Source organism: Vidua macroura, chromosome 22 (assembly GCF_024509145.1).
Source record: "Vidua macroura isolate BioBank_ID:100142 chromosome 22, ASM2450914v1, whole genome shotgun sequence".
Taxonomy (NCBI): domain Eukaryota; kingdom Metazoa; phylum Chordata; class Aves; order Passeriformes; family Viduidae; genus Vidua; species Vidua macroura.
Genome location: NC_071592.1, coordinates 387,702 through 405,978, shown reverse-complemented (window position 1 = coordinate 405,978; position 18,277 = coordinate 387,702). Strand labels below are relative to the sequence as shown.

Sequence of the window (18,277 nt, the reverse complement as noted above, 5' to 3'; positions counted from 1 at the left end):
CCTTTCCTGTCACGGGTAGGGTGGTCACTGCACACACATGAGGAGGGGACTGCTGTAGGTATTGATGTCTGACAAGAGACATGTGGGAGTGAGGATGATGCAGATCATGGCCCAAGAGATGGAGGCTCCTTCATGCACTTTCCCTTCCTGAATATTTGGGTGCTGCTTTGTCAGATGTGTGAAAATAAAAGTATGTTTCTGTTTTTGTGATTTGGTCGGCTTTGTTCAGTGCTCCAAACCCTCAGAGGAGCAGTTTTGGGAAGTTTGTTAGGAATTTGGGAAATTTTTCAAATGAAAGGCGATGTGGCTCATCTCACTGGCACCAGCAGTGGGGCAGGTAAGGCAATTTCAGAACAGCAGCCGTGCACTGGTGAGTTTGTTCCAGGGGCTTTTGGACATTGCACTTCCTTCAGCTGGAAAGCACCTGGGACAGACTTGTGACAGTGCTTGACCATGCACTTCTGTATTGGCACCCAAGTGCTGAACTGCAGCTTTCACAGCACTGTGTTGGAGGAAACAGGTAACTCTTCAAGTCAGTGGTTCGTCACTTCTCAGGGATACCACAAAATTCCCAGAGCAGGGTTAGCTGTTCACCCCAAACTGAGCTACAGAGCATAGTTTGACTTTAGTACTGTTTCTTTAGGAATACATGTTTAAGAGCGAAAGATGAGTTTACCACCACAAAAGAATTTTTTTTTGCATCCATACAGCAACTGTGGGGCTTTTCTCCCACCATCTGCAAGCTTCGTCTTTCTAGGCAGTGGTTTGACTGACCCTCTTCCTTGGAAGTGGTATTATTGAAAGAATGAGAGTGTTTCAGGTGTTCTAATAAGCATTCCTCTGTATTCAGATTGGAAAGCATAAATGAGAAGTTCTCATCTGGGTTGGAACCAGGACTCTGGCAAAACAGATCTGTATTCTCAGTAACACACTTGTGATAGACCCACCCTGAGCCTCAGCCCCATAAAGAGCAATATATTCTTTCTAATTCTAAAATAAACTGGACTCTGGTAGCTGCAGCCCTAATCATCGTTGTATTGCCATGGGTGATGCCCGAGGGTACCGCTGCAGAGGCGTAGTTTGGGGGTTTTCATGTGGAGGTGACCAGGCCAAGAGCTGTTCTGGGATCTCAAGACATTCTCTGTAGGTTGGTGCCACTCTGAGGTGAAGCCCCAGCAAAGTCTGTGCATCACTCCTGGTCAAAGCTTTAGTTGAATTAAACAATGGAAGGATGAATGTTCCCTCCTCTGAGTTGGTGCACAAGATCACCCCAAGTGCTCAGCTGTTTATTATTGAAGTTGCATCTCAAGTAATGGCTTGGGAAGCATCTCCCTGAACTCCCAGCGGAATCCGCTCTGCTCCCAACACCCGGTGTTTGTCTCAGGGTTACTACCTGCCAACCTCCAAGGATGTTTACTCTGCTGAAAGCAGAGGAGTCTGGTAGATGTTGTGCTGCAGTCACTAAGCAGGCATCTGAATGAGCTTCTAAAAATAGCTTATCCCTTTCCAAGAAAGTGAGGTGCTGTCTAACTTGGGCCAAACCCAGGATGGGGAATGGGAAGCACAGCATTGGTCAGGTGACTCTATTGTAAAATAAACTTTTTCAGGTGATGATTGGAGTGGCTGCATTGCTGGTTTAGAGGCTCATGCAACTTCACAGATCCATAGTGGTATGGTTTATACTGTTATTCCTCAGACAGAGATCAGAACATCAGTTAGTGCCTGCAGGATAGTTTCTCCTTTGAAGGTGGATTTTCCTGTGAGATCTTTAACTGGAAATTCTTTGAAAAGTAATATTGTTCAAGAGCATTGTGATAGACATTTGCTTGCAACTTCTCTGTTCTTTAGTAGCTGGGTTACTTCAGGAAAAGTCATTCTTTATCTGCACGTAACTCTGAAGTTGAACCCAGTTGGGATAGTGTAATGTTTGAATGGGAAATGTACGTGCTGCCCAGACAGAGATTATCCCATGCCTGCTTGGTTAGTCTTCATGTCTGACACAAGGCAAGCCTTCCCTCATCCTTTAATTGATAGTCCTGAGTGGCCTTTTTTGCATTGCATTATTCTTTTTCAGGTAAATGAGGACATGTTCAAAATCTTAATGGTTTTTAATCACTCTCCATCTGTCATGACATTTCTGAAAAACTGGAGGGAGGCTGTTCCTGCCTAGTTTGCCTCAAAGCTGCATTTTGGCATGTGATGGCCAACTGAATGGTTTAGCCTGGCAAATGCTGAGTGATACTTAGTGGCTTTCTTCATCTTCTCTGACAGGTCACAGGGTTGCCTTCTCAGGTAGTGATAGCGACCATTCGAGGTCACCAAGACACTCAGGGATGTCACCGAACGCACAAGCACAAGCAACATATTGGTCATACTACTTGTGGTTGTAAATGAAGCGAAAGTGATTGTTTTGGGGAAGGAGCCTTTTTGCTGTAGATGCTTCTGGTGACTGGTTGGTAAGAAATGGAAAAAATTATAATTCCCAGGCTATTGGCCAAAACCAGTATTAATGTTGGAAACATTACATTTTATTTAGCCAGTATTAATGTTGGAAACATTACTTTATCTTACATTGTGAAAGTAAGATAACAGATATCAGTTTGAAAATAATGCAAGTTGTAATCATGGATTGACAGGTGATTGTCAAAAATATGGCAAGTAGCCAGAGATAAAATAATAATGACTTTAGGACCCAGAATAACAAAATGAAGAAAAGATCTGTAGCAGCCACAGGAACTTGGAGGCCAGTGCAAGTCAGGAAATCGCACAGGGTGAGCAGCTGATCCCTCAACGTTTCTAAACCTGACTGTTCTTAGGTATTTGTTATTTCTCTGTGCTTTCTCTGGGTTTCAGCCCACATCTGTCTCCACTGACAGCTTCTCCGTCTGTCAGGGCTGGGGACCCCTTCCCTGCGCACGCCCACGGAGGCAGTGCTGCCCGCTGAGCGATGTTTACATCCTGCTGCAGCCCACGTGCTCCGGAGCGGCAGGCAGGGGCAGGCAGGCGTGTCGGCTCTGCTCCGTGATCCGCAGTGCTGGAGTGGGCAGCTGGGCACTCCGCAGCTGCTCTTGCTCAGTTGCAGTGCTGCAGGACTGAAGTTCGGAAGCAGTAGCTTCTCCCTTTCTGGGACTGGCCTTCAGGGGTTCTGTGTGATGCAAGGTCTCTCAGGCAGAAGCAATGTCTTCTGGCATAATTTTATTTCTTTTATGTTGCTTTATCATTGCTTTTTCTGGTTTTCTTGTCATCTCTGCTGCAAGTGCAAAGCGCAGATAGGCAGCATGGATGTGAGGAGGGGCAGGGCCACCCCCTGTTCCAGCAGAAGATCTTGAGAAATACTTTGGTCTAAAGCCTTGCTCCTTTTTGTCTATTGGACTGCGGTGTCACTCATTGAGATGCCCTTCCTGATCTTCCCTGTAACTAGAAGAAGTAGGAATTCCATGTGAAAAGAATGAGGCAAAATACAAAGAAATGGTGTTACTTCTTTGTGCAGCTCACCACCTTCTTTCAGAGTCTTGTCCCTTCTCACTTGCAGGATACTGTTCTTGCAGTGCCTGCCCTTCTTAAAGCGTAGTAGCCACATTGCACAGCACTTTGAAAGGATAAACAACAAGTGGCATCTCTGTTTCCAAAGTTCATAGGAAAGTTAAGACTGGCCAACTAAATACTTGAGGTAAAAGTGGATTAGGAAAGGTGTAATGACATATAAACAAAAAGATGTTCAAAAGATGCCACACATTTGAGTGGCAGATTAACTGGATTGACACCTACAGACTCCTGCTACACCTGCCTCACTGTGGACAGCAAGCCTTTCACCTCATGTCGCTTTCAGAGGAAAGAGCTTCACAGCAGAAATCAGGTTTTCATCTCTCCTTAAGACCAAGTCTGAAGGGAATTAAAAAGAGAGGATTTACGTAAGTTTGCAGGAAGTTGGGCTACATTTGTACTAGAATAATATACACAGAAACACTTCATTTGCTGGAGTGTGTCTTTAGGGTGGTTTAAATAATAGCTTAGAGGAGGAAAGCTTTGTTGTTTGATATGAGCAGCAGATTTTATGCATTAAGGGTTTGTTTCTGTATATATTTGTAGTTTGTTTTCCTGTAACTTTTTTTGATTGTTCCGTAGTTGTAAACTGTAGTTGCTGTGTATGTGTATATAAAAGTTGTATTTCCTTTTTAGCAATTCTCTGTTAGAAGAACAAATGCCAGTATCTTTTTTGGGGAAGGAAAATCCTCTAGAATCCTTTTGTGCTTCATTCACAGTGGAGTTCATTTCAGCATTAATATCCATGTTCTCAAACTTCCATCTGCTTTCTCATTGCAGGATGAACAGTTTTTAGGTTTTGGTTCAGATGAAGAAGTCAAAGTACGAAGTCCCACCAGGTCCCCCACAGGTAAGTTGAAGTTGCAGGATTGGGTGTTGACTTTTGTGATTGCTGTTTTCTTTTGTGATGATTTTGCTGTGCCTCTCCTGTTGGTTCCATCAGCTCTCATCCACCATAAAAGCCACACCAGTCTTTAGATTCAATGCAGTTAGTTTAGGATTCTCTATTGTCTGATCTGTAAAGGAGCAGGGAAAGTTTGAGTAAAATAGTTATACTGATAAAACCAGCATTTGAAACCTCATGTCAGTGTTCTGGAGAGGCAGCTATTTAAAGAGTAAGGGTCTGAAACTGGTTTGACTATTTTAGTATCTTTCAGTAGACTCATTACTGCCTGTGTTGTCAATAAATGCTCTCACTGGAGCACTCTGCTCTTCCACCATAATCATCTGCTCAGCTTGGCTTCAGCAGCAAACTGTGGTGGAGCTCCTTGCTAGTGCAAGGGAAGATCCAGAACTGAAATAGCTGGACTTGGTGAGAATGCAATGAAATGCATTGGTCAAGGTGGGTAATCAAGTCTTGTGCTTGATGGCCAAGTCAGTGCTGAGTATTAACTGTGTTTCAAAGCTAAAGCCAGTTTTTAGTAAATTGTCTTGTATCAGCCTTGTGTAGGTTGTTCTTGCTCTCTTGACCTCTCCCTTAGCAGTGCAGATGGATGGCACTCGAAAGGAAGGATTTCTTTTTCTTTTAACTGGCTGTGAGCTGCTTAAAAAAATACGTAAAAATTCATGTGTTTAAAAGGTAGCATGTGCCCTTTAGAATTATTGCTCCCTCCCAGCATGAGGTTGGTACTGGGTGTGTGCAGTTGCATATATAATTGTTGGGAAAAGACTAGCTTGCATTTTTAAACAAGTCATCTGCGTGGTATTTTATGTGGGAAGAGACGTTTGTTGGGAAGGTATTCTCTACGTGTAGTGCTAAAACTATTTTTATTTGTTGATTATCTGAAATGTTTTGGCAATATATGGGCAGCATGAATGATACTGAGTAAATACTTGTGTGACTTGGGTAATGCTCATCCCACACTTGGAGAAATTTAATATGTTCCCTGCATTCTCTGTTTCCCTCAGTTAAATCTAGTCCACGGAAACCTCGCGGGAGGCCCCGGAGCAGTTCTGACCGAAGTTCAGCTGTACTGTCAGACTCTTCATCAGTGTGTTCCCCTTCAAGTAAGTCTGAAACCACATCCATGGAGAAAGTAAAGAAGAAGGAGTCAAAGAATGGGGAAAAAAGACGAGGAAGACCTCCAGCACTTACAAGTGTGAAGTTCAAATTGTCACAGGAGAAGGACACCTCGGACATTCAGAAGGGTAGCAAAGAAGAAAAAGAGAGTCTGAAAAAAATCAAAAGATCACCATCCACTACATTTCAGCAAGCAACTAAAATCAAGAAGTTAAGAACTAGTAAGCTTTCCCCACTGAAATCTAAATTTAAGCCTGGGGCAAAACTTCAGATTGGTAGGAAGAGCGTTCAGATTGTGCGCAGGAGAGGCAGGCCACCATCCTCTGAGCGTTTAAAGACTTCCTCAACTTTAGTCATAAACTCACAGCTGGAGAAGCCCCAGAGGATTCGCAAAGAAAAGGATGGCACACCACCTCTCACGAAGGAAGAGAAGGCTGCTGTCAGACAGAGTCCACGCAGGATTAAGCCTGTTAGGATTATACCTTCCACCAAAAGGACGGATGCCGCGATTGCTAAGCAACTCTTGCAGAGGGCTAAAAAGGGAGCACAGAAAAAGATTGAGAAAGAAGCAGCCAAACTGCAGGGCAGGAAGGGGAGAACCCAGCTCAAAAATATTCGACAGTTCATCATGCCAGTTGTGAGTGCAATCTCATCACGGATTATCAAAACACCCAAACGATTTATTGAGGATGAAGACTACGATCCTCCTATTAAAATATCCAGACTAGAATCCACACCAAACAGCAGGTTCAGCACTACATCTTGTGGCTCCAGTGAAAAGTCCAGCGCCGCTTCTCAACATTCATCTCAGATGTCTTCAGATTCCTCACGGTCCAGCAGCCCCAGCGTGGATACATCTACAGACTCCCAGGCTTCTGAGGAGATGCAGATGCTTTCTGAGGAGCGAAGCAATACTCCGGAAGTTCACACTCCCCTGCCTGTTTCTCAGTCCCCTGAAAACGATAACAGTGATGGGAGAAATAGAAGGTTTTCAATAACAGAAAGAAGTTTTGGCCAGAGGACTGCAAAAAAGCTGTCAGCCTTACCAAGCATGCCACAGCAGCAGTCCTCCTCCTCTCCTCCTCCCCCTTTGCTCACTCCCCCCCCCACCACTGCAGCCTGCTTCAAGCATCTCAGACCATACCCCTTGGCTTATGCCTCCAACCATACCGTTAGCCTCACCCTTTCTTCCTGCTTCTGCCGCGCCGATGCAAGAGAAACGAAAGTCAATTCTGCGAGAGCCAACATTTAGGTGGACCTCCCTGAAACATTCCAGGTCAGAGCCACAGTACTTCTCATCAGCAAAATATGCCAAAGAGGGTCTTATCCGCAAACCGATATTTGATAACTTCAGACCCCCGCCGCTAACACCGGAGGACGTTGGCTTTGCATCTGGCTTCTCCACACCAGGTGCGACAGCTCCCACACGTCTCTTTTCACTTCACTCTGGAGCCAGGTTTGATATGCACAAGAGAAGTCCTCTGCTGCGAGCGCCACGGTTCACACCAAGTGAGGCCCACTCCCGGATCTTCGAGTCTGTAACCTTGCCCTCGTCAGTCGGTCGCGCCACCACAGGGACCTCTGCCACCGGCACGTCGTCCCGGCGACGGAAGAGGAAAGCGTTCAGCCCCATCCGATCAGAACCCAGATCTCCTTCACACTCCATGAGGACGAGGAGCGGAAGGCTTAGTACCTCTGACCTGACAACTCTCACCCCACAGTCTTCTGTCTCTTCCTCATTAACTAGTATTTCAGTTAGTTCTCTTGCCACTAGTGCCTTAAATTCAACTTTTACTTTTCCCTCCCATTCCCTATCGCAGTCTGGGGAATCGGCAGAAAGAAGCCAGAGACCAAGAAAGCAGACGAGTGCTCCAGCAGAGCCTTTCTCATCTGGTAGCCCTACTCCTCTTTTCCCCTGGTTCACATCAAGTCCCCAGACAGAGAGAGGCAAAAACAAGGACAGGGCAGCAGAAGAGCTCTCCAAAGATAAAGATGCTGACAAAGGCCTGGAGAAGGACAAGAGCAGAGAGAAAGACAGAGAGAGAGAAAAAGAGAACAAACGGGAGTCGAAGAAAGAGAAAAGGAGAAAAGGGTCAGAAATACAGAGTAGCACTGCTTTGTTTCCTGTAGGTAAAATGCCCAAAGAAAAAGTCAGTGAAGACGCTGCAGCATCATCATCTGCCAAAAAACCTGCCGGGCGGAAGAAGTCTACAGCAGTAGATCCCACAGCAGAAGTTTCCACTGCTGCTCTGGCAGATACGACAGCTGTCAAAACCAAAACATCCAAGAAAGGTAGAGGGGGGCTGGACAAATCAGACCTAGACCTCAGCCCCACTGTGCCATCTTTGGAGAAGGAAAAAGCTCTGCGTCTTCCTGCTCCTTCATCAAGCACTGTTAAACATTCTGCTTCCTCCATCAGTTCTATGTTGGCTCAAGCAGACAAACTGCCAATGACTGACAAGAGGGTAGCCAGTCTTCTGAAAAAGGCAAAAGCCCAGCTGTACAAGATTGAGAAGAGCAAGTCTCTCAAACAAGCAGATCAGCCAAAAGCACAGGTACTCCTTTTTCCAAGTTGGTTTTTTGCTAGAGTGCATCTTACTTTGAACTTGTCTGAAAGTCACAAATAGCTTTTGTATACTGAGCATGGAGAATTAATGTGCCAAGTTAGGCAGCTGTTAGTGCAACAGATGGCAAACGACCCAAAAACAAGAAGCCCTGGGCAGAAGCTGAGGGGAAGAGGGAGCTGCTGTGTAGTCAGCTCAGAGGGGAGCTGCATGCATTTTGGAGACCAGTACAGCATAGCTGCTTATTGGGTTTCTCTGAACAAATCTGAGCAAAGCAATTATCTAGAGTAGTACTCACTCTGAAAAGTGCAGTTCCAGCAAAATGCAGTGTCTTTCTTGGCCTCGAGGTTTCTTGGGGGGCCACATTGAGCATAAAGTTGGCTTCTGAAGGAAAGTTGTTTCTTGATCTTCCTATTTTTTAACTTTATGCAGTGATCTCTCACTTATAGGAGGGAGGAAGATCCATTGGAATTTTGCATCTGATTTGGGGAACTGCTTCCTGCCACTTTGCTCTTTTCCCTCTTCCCCACCCCAAAACCACCCTTTTCTGCAGTCCTCTTTACCTGCCAGAAAGGGAGGTGAGATATGTTTTCAGGGAATACTTCTTATTTAAACTTTTACTTTTTGTAACAGCACTAGTGTTGAAAATCACCAGTACGTATTTCAAATAGAGAAGCCTCCAGCTGTTTGTTTCTGAAATGAAGATGCCCATGCACCTGTATGACTGGCCTGGTGTAGCAGAAGCCCAGATTCTCACAGTTGGTTATTTGGGATAGTTCTTTCAGTGGGAGGTATTCCAGAATCTTACCAAAACATGGAAAATTGCACTAAAATGCTCAATTTGTTTAGCCTCTCAGTAAACCCAAGTCCCTCATCTGAAACATCAGCAACTGCAAAGCTCTCAAACAACCTCATCTACTACTGGCCTCTGCTGGATCAATCAGCACCAAGTGCTGCTCCAATCCCAGTGAACTCTGATTTATTTTTTTTTAATGTCAGTGCCTTGATAATGTGGCTTCATCCAGTAGTGGATGGAGACTTACCTTGTAATTCCAGTTGAGTCAAAACTCTTGTTCTCTTGCATTTATCCTTTCTTGTATAACTGAGGCTTAGAAGACCAAGTCTGTTTTTATCCCGATTCTTACAATCTGCAAGCTAAGATACAATTTGCTTAGAAGTCTCTATTGCATGTTTCTCAGTCTCATTTCGGTAACTTTCTTAGGAATACTGTCTGCTCTCATGTTCTGAAATCTAGGGGCAAGAGAGTGATTCATCAGAAACGTCAGTCCGAGGACCACGAATAAAACACGTTTGCAGGAGAGCAGCTGTTGCACTGGGCCGCAAGCGAGCAGTGTTTCCTGATGACATGCCCACTCTGAGTGCCTTACCATGGGAAGAGCGGGAGAAGATACTGTCTTCCATGGGGAATGATGGTGAGTTAGGATTTCTGGTTTTCATCTGTGGGTTCATACAAACTCAGCTTCTGTTGTCTGCTTTAAATGAGGACTTCAAGTGATTAACAAGGGAAAGTAAGTTAAAGAGCTCTGGGCTCTGTGTTACAGTGCCACTCGAGCAGGGTTAATCCTTTAAGCTATTAGGAATTGTGTTAAATATGTGTGTTTTGCACCAAACCCGTGCTCTGCCAAGGAGTGTGTGTGCATACACATGTGCACGCATGTGTACACATGTGTATGCACACAATCTCATGCATCTCTGTGGCTCTGCAGATGAACTTAGGCTTCATGGGCTAAATTAGACACTCCTGAATCATTCTTTGACATCAGAAAATTCACATTAGAAATGTTCTTTTGGTAGATAAGTCATCGATAGCTGGCTCAGAAGAGGCTGAACCTGTTGCTCCACCTATCAAGCCCATTAAGCCGGTCACCAGGAACAAGGCACAGCAAGAGCCTCCGGTGAAGAAGGGCCGGCGCTCCAGGCGCTGCGGGCAGTGTTCGGGCTGTCAGGTTCCAGAGGACTGTGGGGTCTGCACTAACTGTCTAGACAAACCCAAGTTTGGTGGGCGCAATATAAAGAAGCAGTGCTGCAAGTAAGTGTGTCTGAGAAATTGTTGAGCTAATCCCTGCTCTGAGCAGGATAAGCGTACCCACGCTCTGGGCCAGGAACAGCAGATTTGCCCTGTGTCATGGGCTTGGACTGAGCTTTGACCTGGTCTGAAGCTTGATCAAAGCAAGGGGCTGTAAACAGCTGGAGAGTCAAGACCACAATTCAAGGTGCAGTAGTTAGGAACTCTTTCTCTGGAGTTCACTTCTAGTTTATTCTGCTCAGTTTGATGGAAGTGGCAGAGTACTGGGGATTGTTTGGTGTAAGATCTGTGGCTTTTGTCAAGCAGTACAGGATTTTGCAAGGAAGGCAATATGCACATAAATATTTATCTCTTATTCTCCTAGACTGCATTCATGAAGAGCTTGTGTTTTCAAGCTGGTGTTTATTTAGCTTATATATACTTTGTATATCAATGGGTTAGGGTAAGGATCTCTGGATCCTAAGCCTTGATCAAAGGTGTCTCTGGATATCATGAAGAAATACCACTCTTCCATGATTTCTTCTGTCATTTTTTATACATATCACTTAGACTGAACCTTGTACTTTTTAAATTGTGGTATTAAATTGATTTTACCAGAACTAGATAAACTGTCTGAAAAGGCACCAGCTAAAGTGGCACCAGTAGATTGTTGTGGTATAAGAGCTATTTATAAGCCTTGCTGTGAGAATTGCTGTGTGAGAACATTCTGCAGACTGGAAGGAGTCTTGCTCTCAGCAGCTTTGCCCAGGCTTTGGGCTGGGTTTCAGAGCCATGAGCCCTGCTACAGGAATGGAGGCAGAAACAAAGCCTGGCCCAGTCTACAGAAGACATTTTATGCCAAGAATAAGACAAATAGGGAATAAAGTTGAATAAAGTTAGCAAAAGTCTTGGTCCCCTAATCCAGTCTCATACCAAGAGTACTTGGTTTTGTCTGAACAAAAGTAGTGTATGTATTGATAATGTTATTTTCAGGTTTTGATGTTGAATATTTACAGACTGTCCTCTTAATGTCTGCATCTTTGTTCTGATTTCATGACATGTCCTTTCTTTTTAGAATGAGAAAATGTCAGAATCTACAGTGGATGCCTTCAAAAGCTTATCTCCAGAAGCAAGCTAAAGGTAGGCTAAAAGATTGGCCTTGAGTATAGGACAAGACAGAAGTTTTTCTTTTCATAGGTTTTGCTCTCTGTGGTGGTGTTTTAGCTACACTGAGCTTATAAAGGTTATTCTGCTGGGAGCCAACCTGCCTGCACTGTTGGTGGCAGGTGCAAGGGGCAGGAGAGATGTGAGTACTGACAGACATTGTACATGCCAGTGTCTTTCAGCACTGGACTGGTGCTGAGTGGACTGGTTTGTTTCCTTCCTTTCACTTCCTTTTCCTTCCTCACAAAGTCTGCCCTCAGCTCTGAATCTGTGTTACTGCAGGAGGGTGTCACTTATTGCTGTTGCAAAATAGGGGCCCTGGGTGTGAGAGAATGTGGATTGAAGTAGAAGCCAAGTTTATTTTTTGAGTACAGTTTTTTCTTTGGTATGACAGAATGACAAAGTTCTGAATCAAAGTGTCTGTATCCTTGTTTTAAGAGAGCAGCAATTTATTTGAAGTCACACTATTTTGTTTGTGTTGCTTTATCTGTGCTTCTTTTTCTTAGCTGCAAAAAAGAAGGAGAAGAAATCCAAGACAAATGAGAAGAAAGAAAGCCATTCTGGAAAAAACCAATTGGACTCTGGACAGAAACAAGCTCCTCAGGCTGTTGTACCAAGAGAAGACAATTCTGGGAAGAAGAGCAGTGAGCCTCCCCGTAAGCCTGTTGAGGAAAAGCATGAGGATGGAAATTCCTCCGTTCCTGTGTCAGAGCCCAAACAGGTCCCTGCATCTGGTACCAGAAAGACTGGCAAGCAGATGTCCCAGTCATTCCAGCTCCCTCCTCCTCAGCCACCAAGCTCAGGACCTTTGAAAAAAGAAGCACCTAAACTTAGCACTTCTGAACCCAAGAAAAAGCAGACTCCCCAGCCAGAAATAGGTAAATGGGACTATTTATCCTCAATACACTTGAGTCATGTTCAGTAACAATACTGCTAAAAGCTGGTGCATTTTAAACCCAATGAATGCTTTATGATGTGTTGAAATCTCAGCAGATTATTTTGGAAATTTTGCTTAGAACTGACTTCGTTTTTATTGAGCCACAGTGTATGTTAGGGCAGGGAGAAAGATGGCTATCCTGGTTGGGACTCTTGAGTTGTATAGTCGTGGCAGTCTTGAAGTGTATTTTCACAAGTGTTAAGTCTATCAACTTCCCATTCTGAATGTGAAACCAGGAGGATCTAATATTTTACTACAAAAGTATAGTCCACTATTGTATGTAGTGCAGAGCAGTGTGAACAGTCACCAGCTAGGCAGCTCTGGGATTTCTGTGGCTTTGCACCCACAATGCTCCAGATTGTGTGCAGAGCAAACTTCTCTACTAGTCTTGCCTCAAAGTAACTGCTCATAGCTGGGGAGGTGCAGCCACAGAAGAGGGTGGAAAAGTTCTAAAAGCTCTAAAACTCATCGCACATTACCCAGCTGATTTTTTTCCCTTTTCTTCTCTACAGGTGGCTGTTAGTTACTTGAAATACTCATAATTTTTCCCCCCCTTCCTAGGCACAGAACAAAGCAAACAGAAAAAAATTGCTCCCCGTCCAACTTTCCCTGTGAAACAGAAACCAAAAGAAAAGGTGAATACTGTTTTTTATACAGTCAGTAAAATCTCAAGCACCTGGAACTTCTGTCTAGAAATTAGAACCATATTGCTTAAGCCTTTGCAGATTTTTTTATTTGGTTCTTAAAGATGTTAGGTTTTCCCTTGTGGCAGTATATGGATAGCAAAAACCATGGCCTATGCCTAAGATTCAGTTCAGAGGTTACTTTGGTATCTAAGATTTGTGTGTTGGAGGGTGGAGGCTAGCTTTTCCGTAAAAAATGCAACTGCTTTTGTCTCAGAAATAGCTCGATCATGGAAAAAAAGAATTGTCTTAAGTAAACCTGAGGGAGAAGTGAGTAGAGCCCGTTTATACCCAGAGTTGCCCCACTGCATCCAAACACCAACCCATGCCTTGATGAAAGAACAATGTGATGGTAGAGCACATGGAATTAGGACTGTACTTGCATATGGAATGCTCTTAGGGAATGGTTAGTGGAATGGTCACTTCCCTGCAGCTTTGTAATACTCGTTAATTTTGTGCTGATTCGGGGGTTTGTCTGTAAATTATTTATGCTATTGGATGTAACTGCTGATTAAGTTCTGACGTCCAGAGTTGGGATTAATGCAGGCTCCTTTGCTTGACCAGGAAAAGCCCCCTCCTCTAAGCAAGCCAGAGAGCAGCACACTGAACTTACTCAGCACTCTGACTAACGGCAGCAGTTCCAAGCAAAAGCCACCTACAGATGGAGTCCACAGAATCCGAGTGGATTTCAAGGTAGAGGACAAAATGTTTTAAGTATTTGAATGTCCGCTGGCTTTCAGACACTGGAACTAGAGTCCCCTGAAAGTGCTGGCAATAACCGCTGAGTTTGTGTGTCTGTACCTTTCAAAGGGAACTGCCAAAATAGGAGCTTCATGACAAATCACTTGGTTGATTTTTAAAAGCTTGTTATGCCTTTTTTTTCTTATAATTAGAGTACTGGATGAAGAGACACTTAAAGCTTTAAAACCTTAACTGTCAATGTGTGAGGATGAGCAAGAATTTGAGGTTTATGAAGAATTATTCCATTAAGATGGAACTTTAAAACCTTACCACAACTTGAGCCAACAAGATTTGGGGAAAATGTTAGTAACTTGTAATTTGCAACGTTCGGGGTATATCTGGGGTTTTAAAATGATAATTCATGTACATTTCTGAACAACAGTGTTGAAATAATAATAAAATATTTTCCTAATAATTTTTCATCTATAAGTGTTGATACTGGAGATCATAGTGAGATCTCATAAGTGTTTTATACAAATACGGAGCTTTAATAAAGTATAATTCTTCTGAAATTTCACTTCTAGTAATACTTGTGCAATTGTGAAAAGCCTTGTCCTGTTCCTTAGGTTTGCTTTCCCTAGAAGGAAGGCTCTAGCATGCCATTGAGTGCTCTCGGCAGGAAGAGCGCCGAGGTGTGACTCTCCCAGAATACACTGTAAAGTAGACTGAGGTAGATGTTGAAATTATTTCAGTTTGAGGCATCTTAATCGCAGGCCCAGAACTGAACAGTGGCGTGAGCATTTTGTACTGATGTTGTATTGCCTTGTTCTGCATGGTGATGTGTCCTTTTGTACTTTCAGGAGGACTGTGAAGTGGAGAATGTTTGGGAGATGGGTGGGTTAGGCATCGTCACCTCGGTACCTATTACTCCCAGGGTGGTGTGTTTTCTCTGTGCCAGCAGTGGACACGTGGAGGTAAAGCATTGTGTTCTGCTGTTGATGACTTAATTACAGCACTGTATTGTTACAAAAATAAATAAATAAAAATTATAATGACCTTAATCCAGAAGAAATTAAAATAATACCTGTAAATCTGTCCTTGCCAGAATTTGTCCCAGATACTAAAGTGCAAGGTATTTTAAATCAGTTTGGAAACCTCAGTGGTGCTTTTTTTGGAGTTGTATGAGTTGAGCATATTTGAAAGCACCCATATCTCTAAATTTGGGAATTCAACGTCTGATGTAAAGCAGGATTTTGCTCTCTTTTAACCTGAAATACGAAAGACTGCCCAATGGTGCTAACAGATTTTAGACAGCCTTGACTTTTCCAGGTGTGCCCATACCTGCCAAGAGCTGTAAACTGTTACAGAAACATAACTGGAAAGGTTCTGGCGCTGCCTAAAGAGCTGGATTGAGATGTGTTAAATGCATTTCCTGGTTTAGATAGGTGCCATCTCAGCATCTTCAGACCAGCTGACATGGGTGCTATTGCTCTAGGAGGGCCTCGGTTCTGATGAGTGCACAGGGGAAAAGGGGGTTAAGTCCTGGATGTGGGCATCAGTGCACTTGAGGTCCACAAAGGCCCTGTGGGGCACGGAGCCACCCCCTTCTTAGTCAGGGGCCCCCAGGGCACAAATGATTCCCATGTCCCCTGTGAGCCTGCAGTGTCTGTGCTCTGAGGATGATTGTTTTTCTCATATGACCACCCTTGTACAGGATACAGAGAAACTAGAAGAGTTTCGTAATGGCAAAGTGGGCTGAACGGAGGGAGAGAGACTCTCTTTGCTCTGCATGTCCCCACTTCATGCACCAAGTGTGTCTTCTGGTGTAATTGACTTGTAGTACAGAGAGGAAGTGGGGGAGAGAGATCCTGAAGAGCCCTACAGGCCATTATCAATGCTCAAAGCACTTAGTTAACAGGTACCAGACTCCCGGTGGCTGTGAGTTGTCCAGTTGGTATTTGGTTTACCTGAAATACAGGGTTTCCCTCCTAAAATCTTGTTCTGTCAGTGGTAAAGCAGAATTCAAAATAGTTTAGAACACAAGCGGGCTGGTTTGGGAACTTGGAGCAGTTTCTGCTTTGCTAAAACCTGCCTCTCCCCCCTTGCAGTTTGTATATTGCCAGGTCTGCTGTGAGCCCTTCCACAAATTCTGCCTGGAGGAGAGCGAGCGGCCCCAGGAAGATCAGCTGGAGAACTGGTGCTGCCGTCGCTGCAAGTTCTGCCACGTCTGTGGGAGACAGCACCAGGCCACCAAGGTACCCCAAAACCACTGGGAGACCCAGCAGCATCCCCACTGCTCACAGGGCTCCTCTGGATCCAGAGGTCAGCCAGCAAGCATGTGCCAGGAGCAGAGTCTCTGTGCGCTGGGGAGGAGGCCTCTTGAGTTGCTCCATTGCAGCTTCTTTCTCATGACCTGAATGGGGGATCCAGTAAAACATGAAAAAGTCCAGGATTTTGCATCCCTTTGCAGGGTGTGTGTAACAATGCTTTTTTCCCTTATTCCTGTAGCAGTTGCTGGAGTGTAACAAGTGCCGAAACAGCTATCACCCTGAGTGCCTGGGCCCAAACTACCCAACAAAACCCACCAAGAAGAAGAAAGTTTGGGTCAGTGATTTTTATTTCTCTTTTGGATAATTCATTTGTTAACTGATGGTAATGCCATGGAGCAGAAATCTGCAGGTGATTTGCTCTGATGCAGTTCCTCATCTCTTCAAGGCAAGGTGCCTATTGCATCAGAAGGTACATTTGGAAATAGATAGCGAGGTGGCTGGTTGATAAGATGCTCTGAGAAAGCAGAATTGTTAGAGAGATTACCCGTTCTTTCAGTTGTAGTAAGTCATAAGATCATAGCAAGTTTTTTGGTCATAGTCCCGTAACATGGAAGAAGGTCTTTAAAATGGAAGTATTTACTCTGTTAACAAACCCATTAATACCAGTATTGAGAGACAATTTTTTGAGAGAGAATTTGAATTAATTTGCTAATTTGTGTCTTTCAAACTTCTGTTCTAAACAAGTGCCTGTAGTGTATTTGCTACTAAGACTTTGTGTATATGTTTCCTTCTACAATGTACAGAGTTTAAAAACTGTTAAAATAGGACTGTATATTTTAGATCAGAAGAAATGCTACAACTACGTCTGTTTTAGGTGAGGGAAAGGTGATATTTTCTTCAGTGCAAATATGAAGGACAAAAAACTATACTGTGATTCAGTTTAGTGTTTTTTATTGTTGTATTCTCACCATCTTACTGTGGAGGAAGTGAGCTCGGTTCTTTTCAGTGAAAGTTTCAGCATTTAAAACTCCTTGTTCTGTTGGGTAACATTTCTGCATTCATGAAATAATAAAAATTATGAAATGTGTTGAAAGCACAAACACTGCTGGATATAAGCAAGTAATTCTTGCCAAATGAATTCTTTTTCCAGATATGTACCAAATGTGTTCGCTGCAAGAGCTGTGGATCGACAACACCGGGCAAAGGATGGGATGCACAGTGGTCTCATGACTTCTCCCTGTGTCATGATTGTGCCAAACTCTTTGCTAAAGGTACATATAGTTGTGATTCTTTACAGCAGGAGCTTCCTCAGCTGCTTGGGTTTGAACCAGCCAGTGTGAGTGGGCAGAGGGCTAGCATGGCAGCTGAGCTTGCCACGGTCTGGGCAGCAATGCAGGCTGGTTGTTGTCGAGCCTGAAAGTGCACATAACAGTTCCGAGCCAGGATCGTACACTGTGCAGTGGCTCACCAAAGTCACCACTGCTTTCTTGTCAGAGTTTGGAGCTTTCAGCATGTAAACACTCTGCCACATAAAGGAATTATTACACACCTGTTGGCCCAGGGTTTCAAATAGCAGTTGAGGAAAAGATATTTTAAAACACTTTTGACCTAAAAGCAATTTAAAAGCTAAATTTCTATGGTTGTTCCTTGTGTCAGTTGCTGTACATGATGCCTTTGAACCTCAGAGGGCATTCTGAGGAAGAATCTTAAGTCTTGAGTGTTCCACCTCATTTCTTGCCTGTTAGTCATCTTTGTCCTTTCATTTTGCTCTTGCATATAGTGTTTTGTTGCATATATTGTCTTGCCATGCCCAAACAATGGCTGTCCAGCCATGGAATTCTAAAGTAGTTGGTGGTCTTCCAAAGTTATTTCTTGTAGCTTTGTAACAGTAGAACTGAGATGGCAGTTTACTGGGAGGGGTGTTTGGAGCTGCTTTCTTAGCACCTCAGTAAGTAACCACACAGCCTTTAAGGTGTGTTTGGCATCCAGACTTCTGATAAGATCCAATTCTGTTTGCAGGAAATTTTTGTCCCCTCTGTGACAAATGCTATGATGATGACGACTACGAGAGCAAGATGATGCAGTGTGGGAAATGCGACCGCTGGGTCCACGCCAAATGTGAAAACCTTTCTGGTAAGGAAATCCTCGTCCCCTCAGTACTGAAGAACATGAGGCAGTGCTTAGACCAAAGCAAACAAGTCTTGGACCTTTCTACTAGAGTGTTACTTTAACACACTCACCTGTTGTGACCTACCTGAAAAACGCCTGTGGAGTAACAACAGGTAAACCAGTGCTAATACCAATTACATCCTGAAAGCACAGGATCCTCAAAGGCAGTGTCCCTCAATTACCTGTACAAGGGGCTTTTGTTACATGAAAAGTTTCAGGC

General features: G+C 43.9%; 1 protein-coding gene across 1 annotated transcript in view; it reads left to right on the top strand.

Moving 5' to 3' along the window:
* The window catches only part of KMT2A (lysine methyltransferase 2A), a 41,823-nt gene that overhangs the window by 3,882 nt on the left and 19,664 nt on the right, over positions 1 to 18,277 (top strand). The window contains 14 exon segments of the mRNA XM_053996845.1: positions 4,324 to 4,393; positions 5,452 to 6,662; positions 6,664 to 8,118; positions 9,383 to 9,560; positions 9,943 to 10,177; positions 11,229 to 11,293; positions 11,824 to 12,195; positions 12,816 to 12,889; positions 13,502 to 13,630; positions 14,479 to 14,592; positions 15,727 to 15,873; positions 16,127 to 16,222; positions 17,039 to 17,159; positions 17,908 to 18,021. Coding sequence (XP_053852820.1) covers positions 4,324 to 4,393; positions 5,452 to 6,662; positions 6,664 to 8,118; positions 9,383 to 9,560; positions 9,943 to 10,177; positions 11,229 to 11,293; positions 11,824 to 12,195; positions 12,816 to 12,889; positions 13,502 to 13,630; positions 14,479 to 14,592; positions 15,727 to 15,873; positions 16,127 to 16,222; positions 17,039 to 17,159; positions 17,908 to 18,021 — 4,381 coding nt within the window.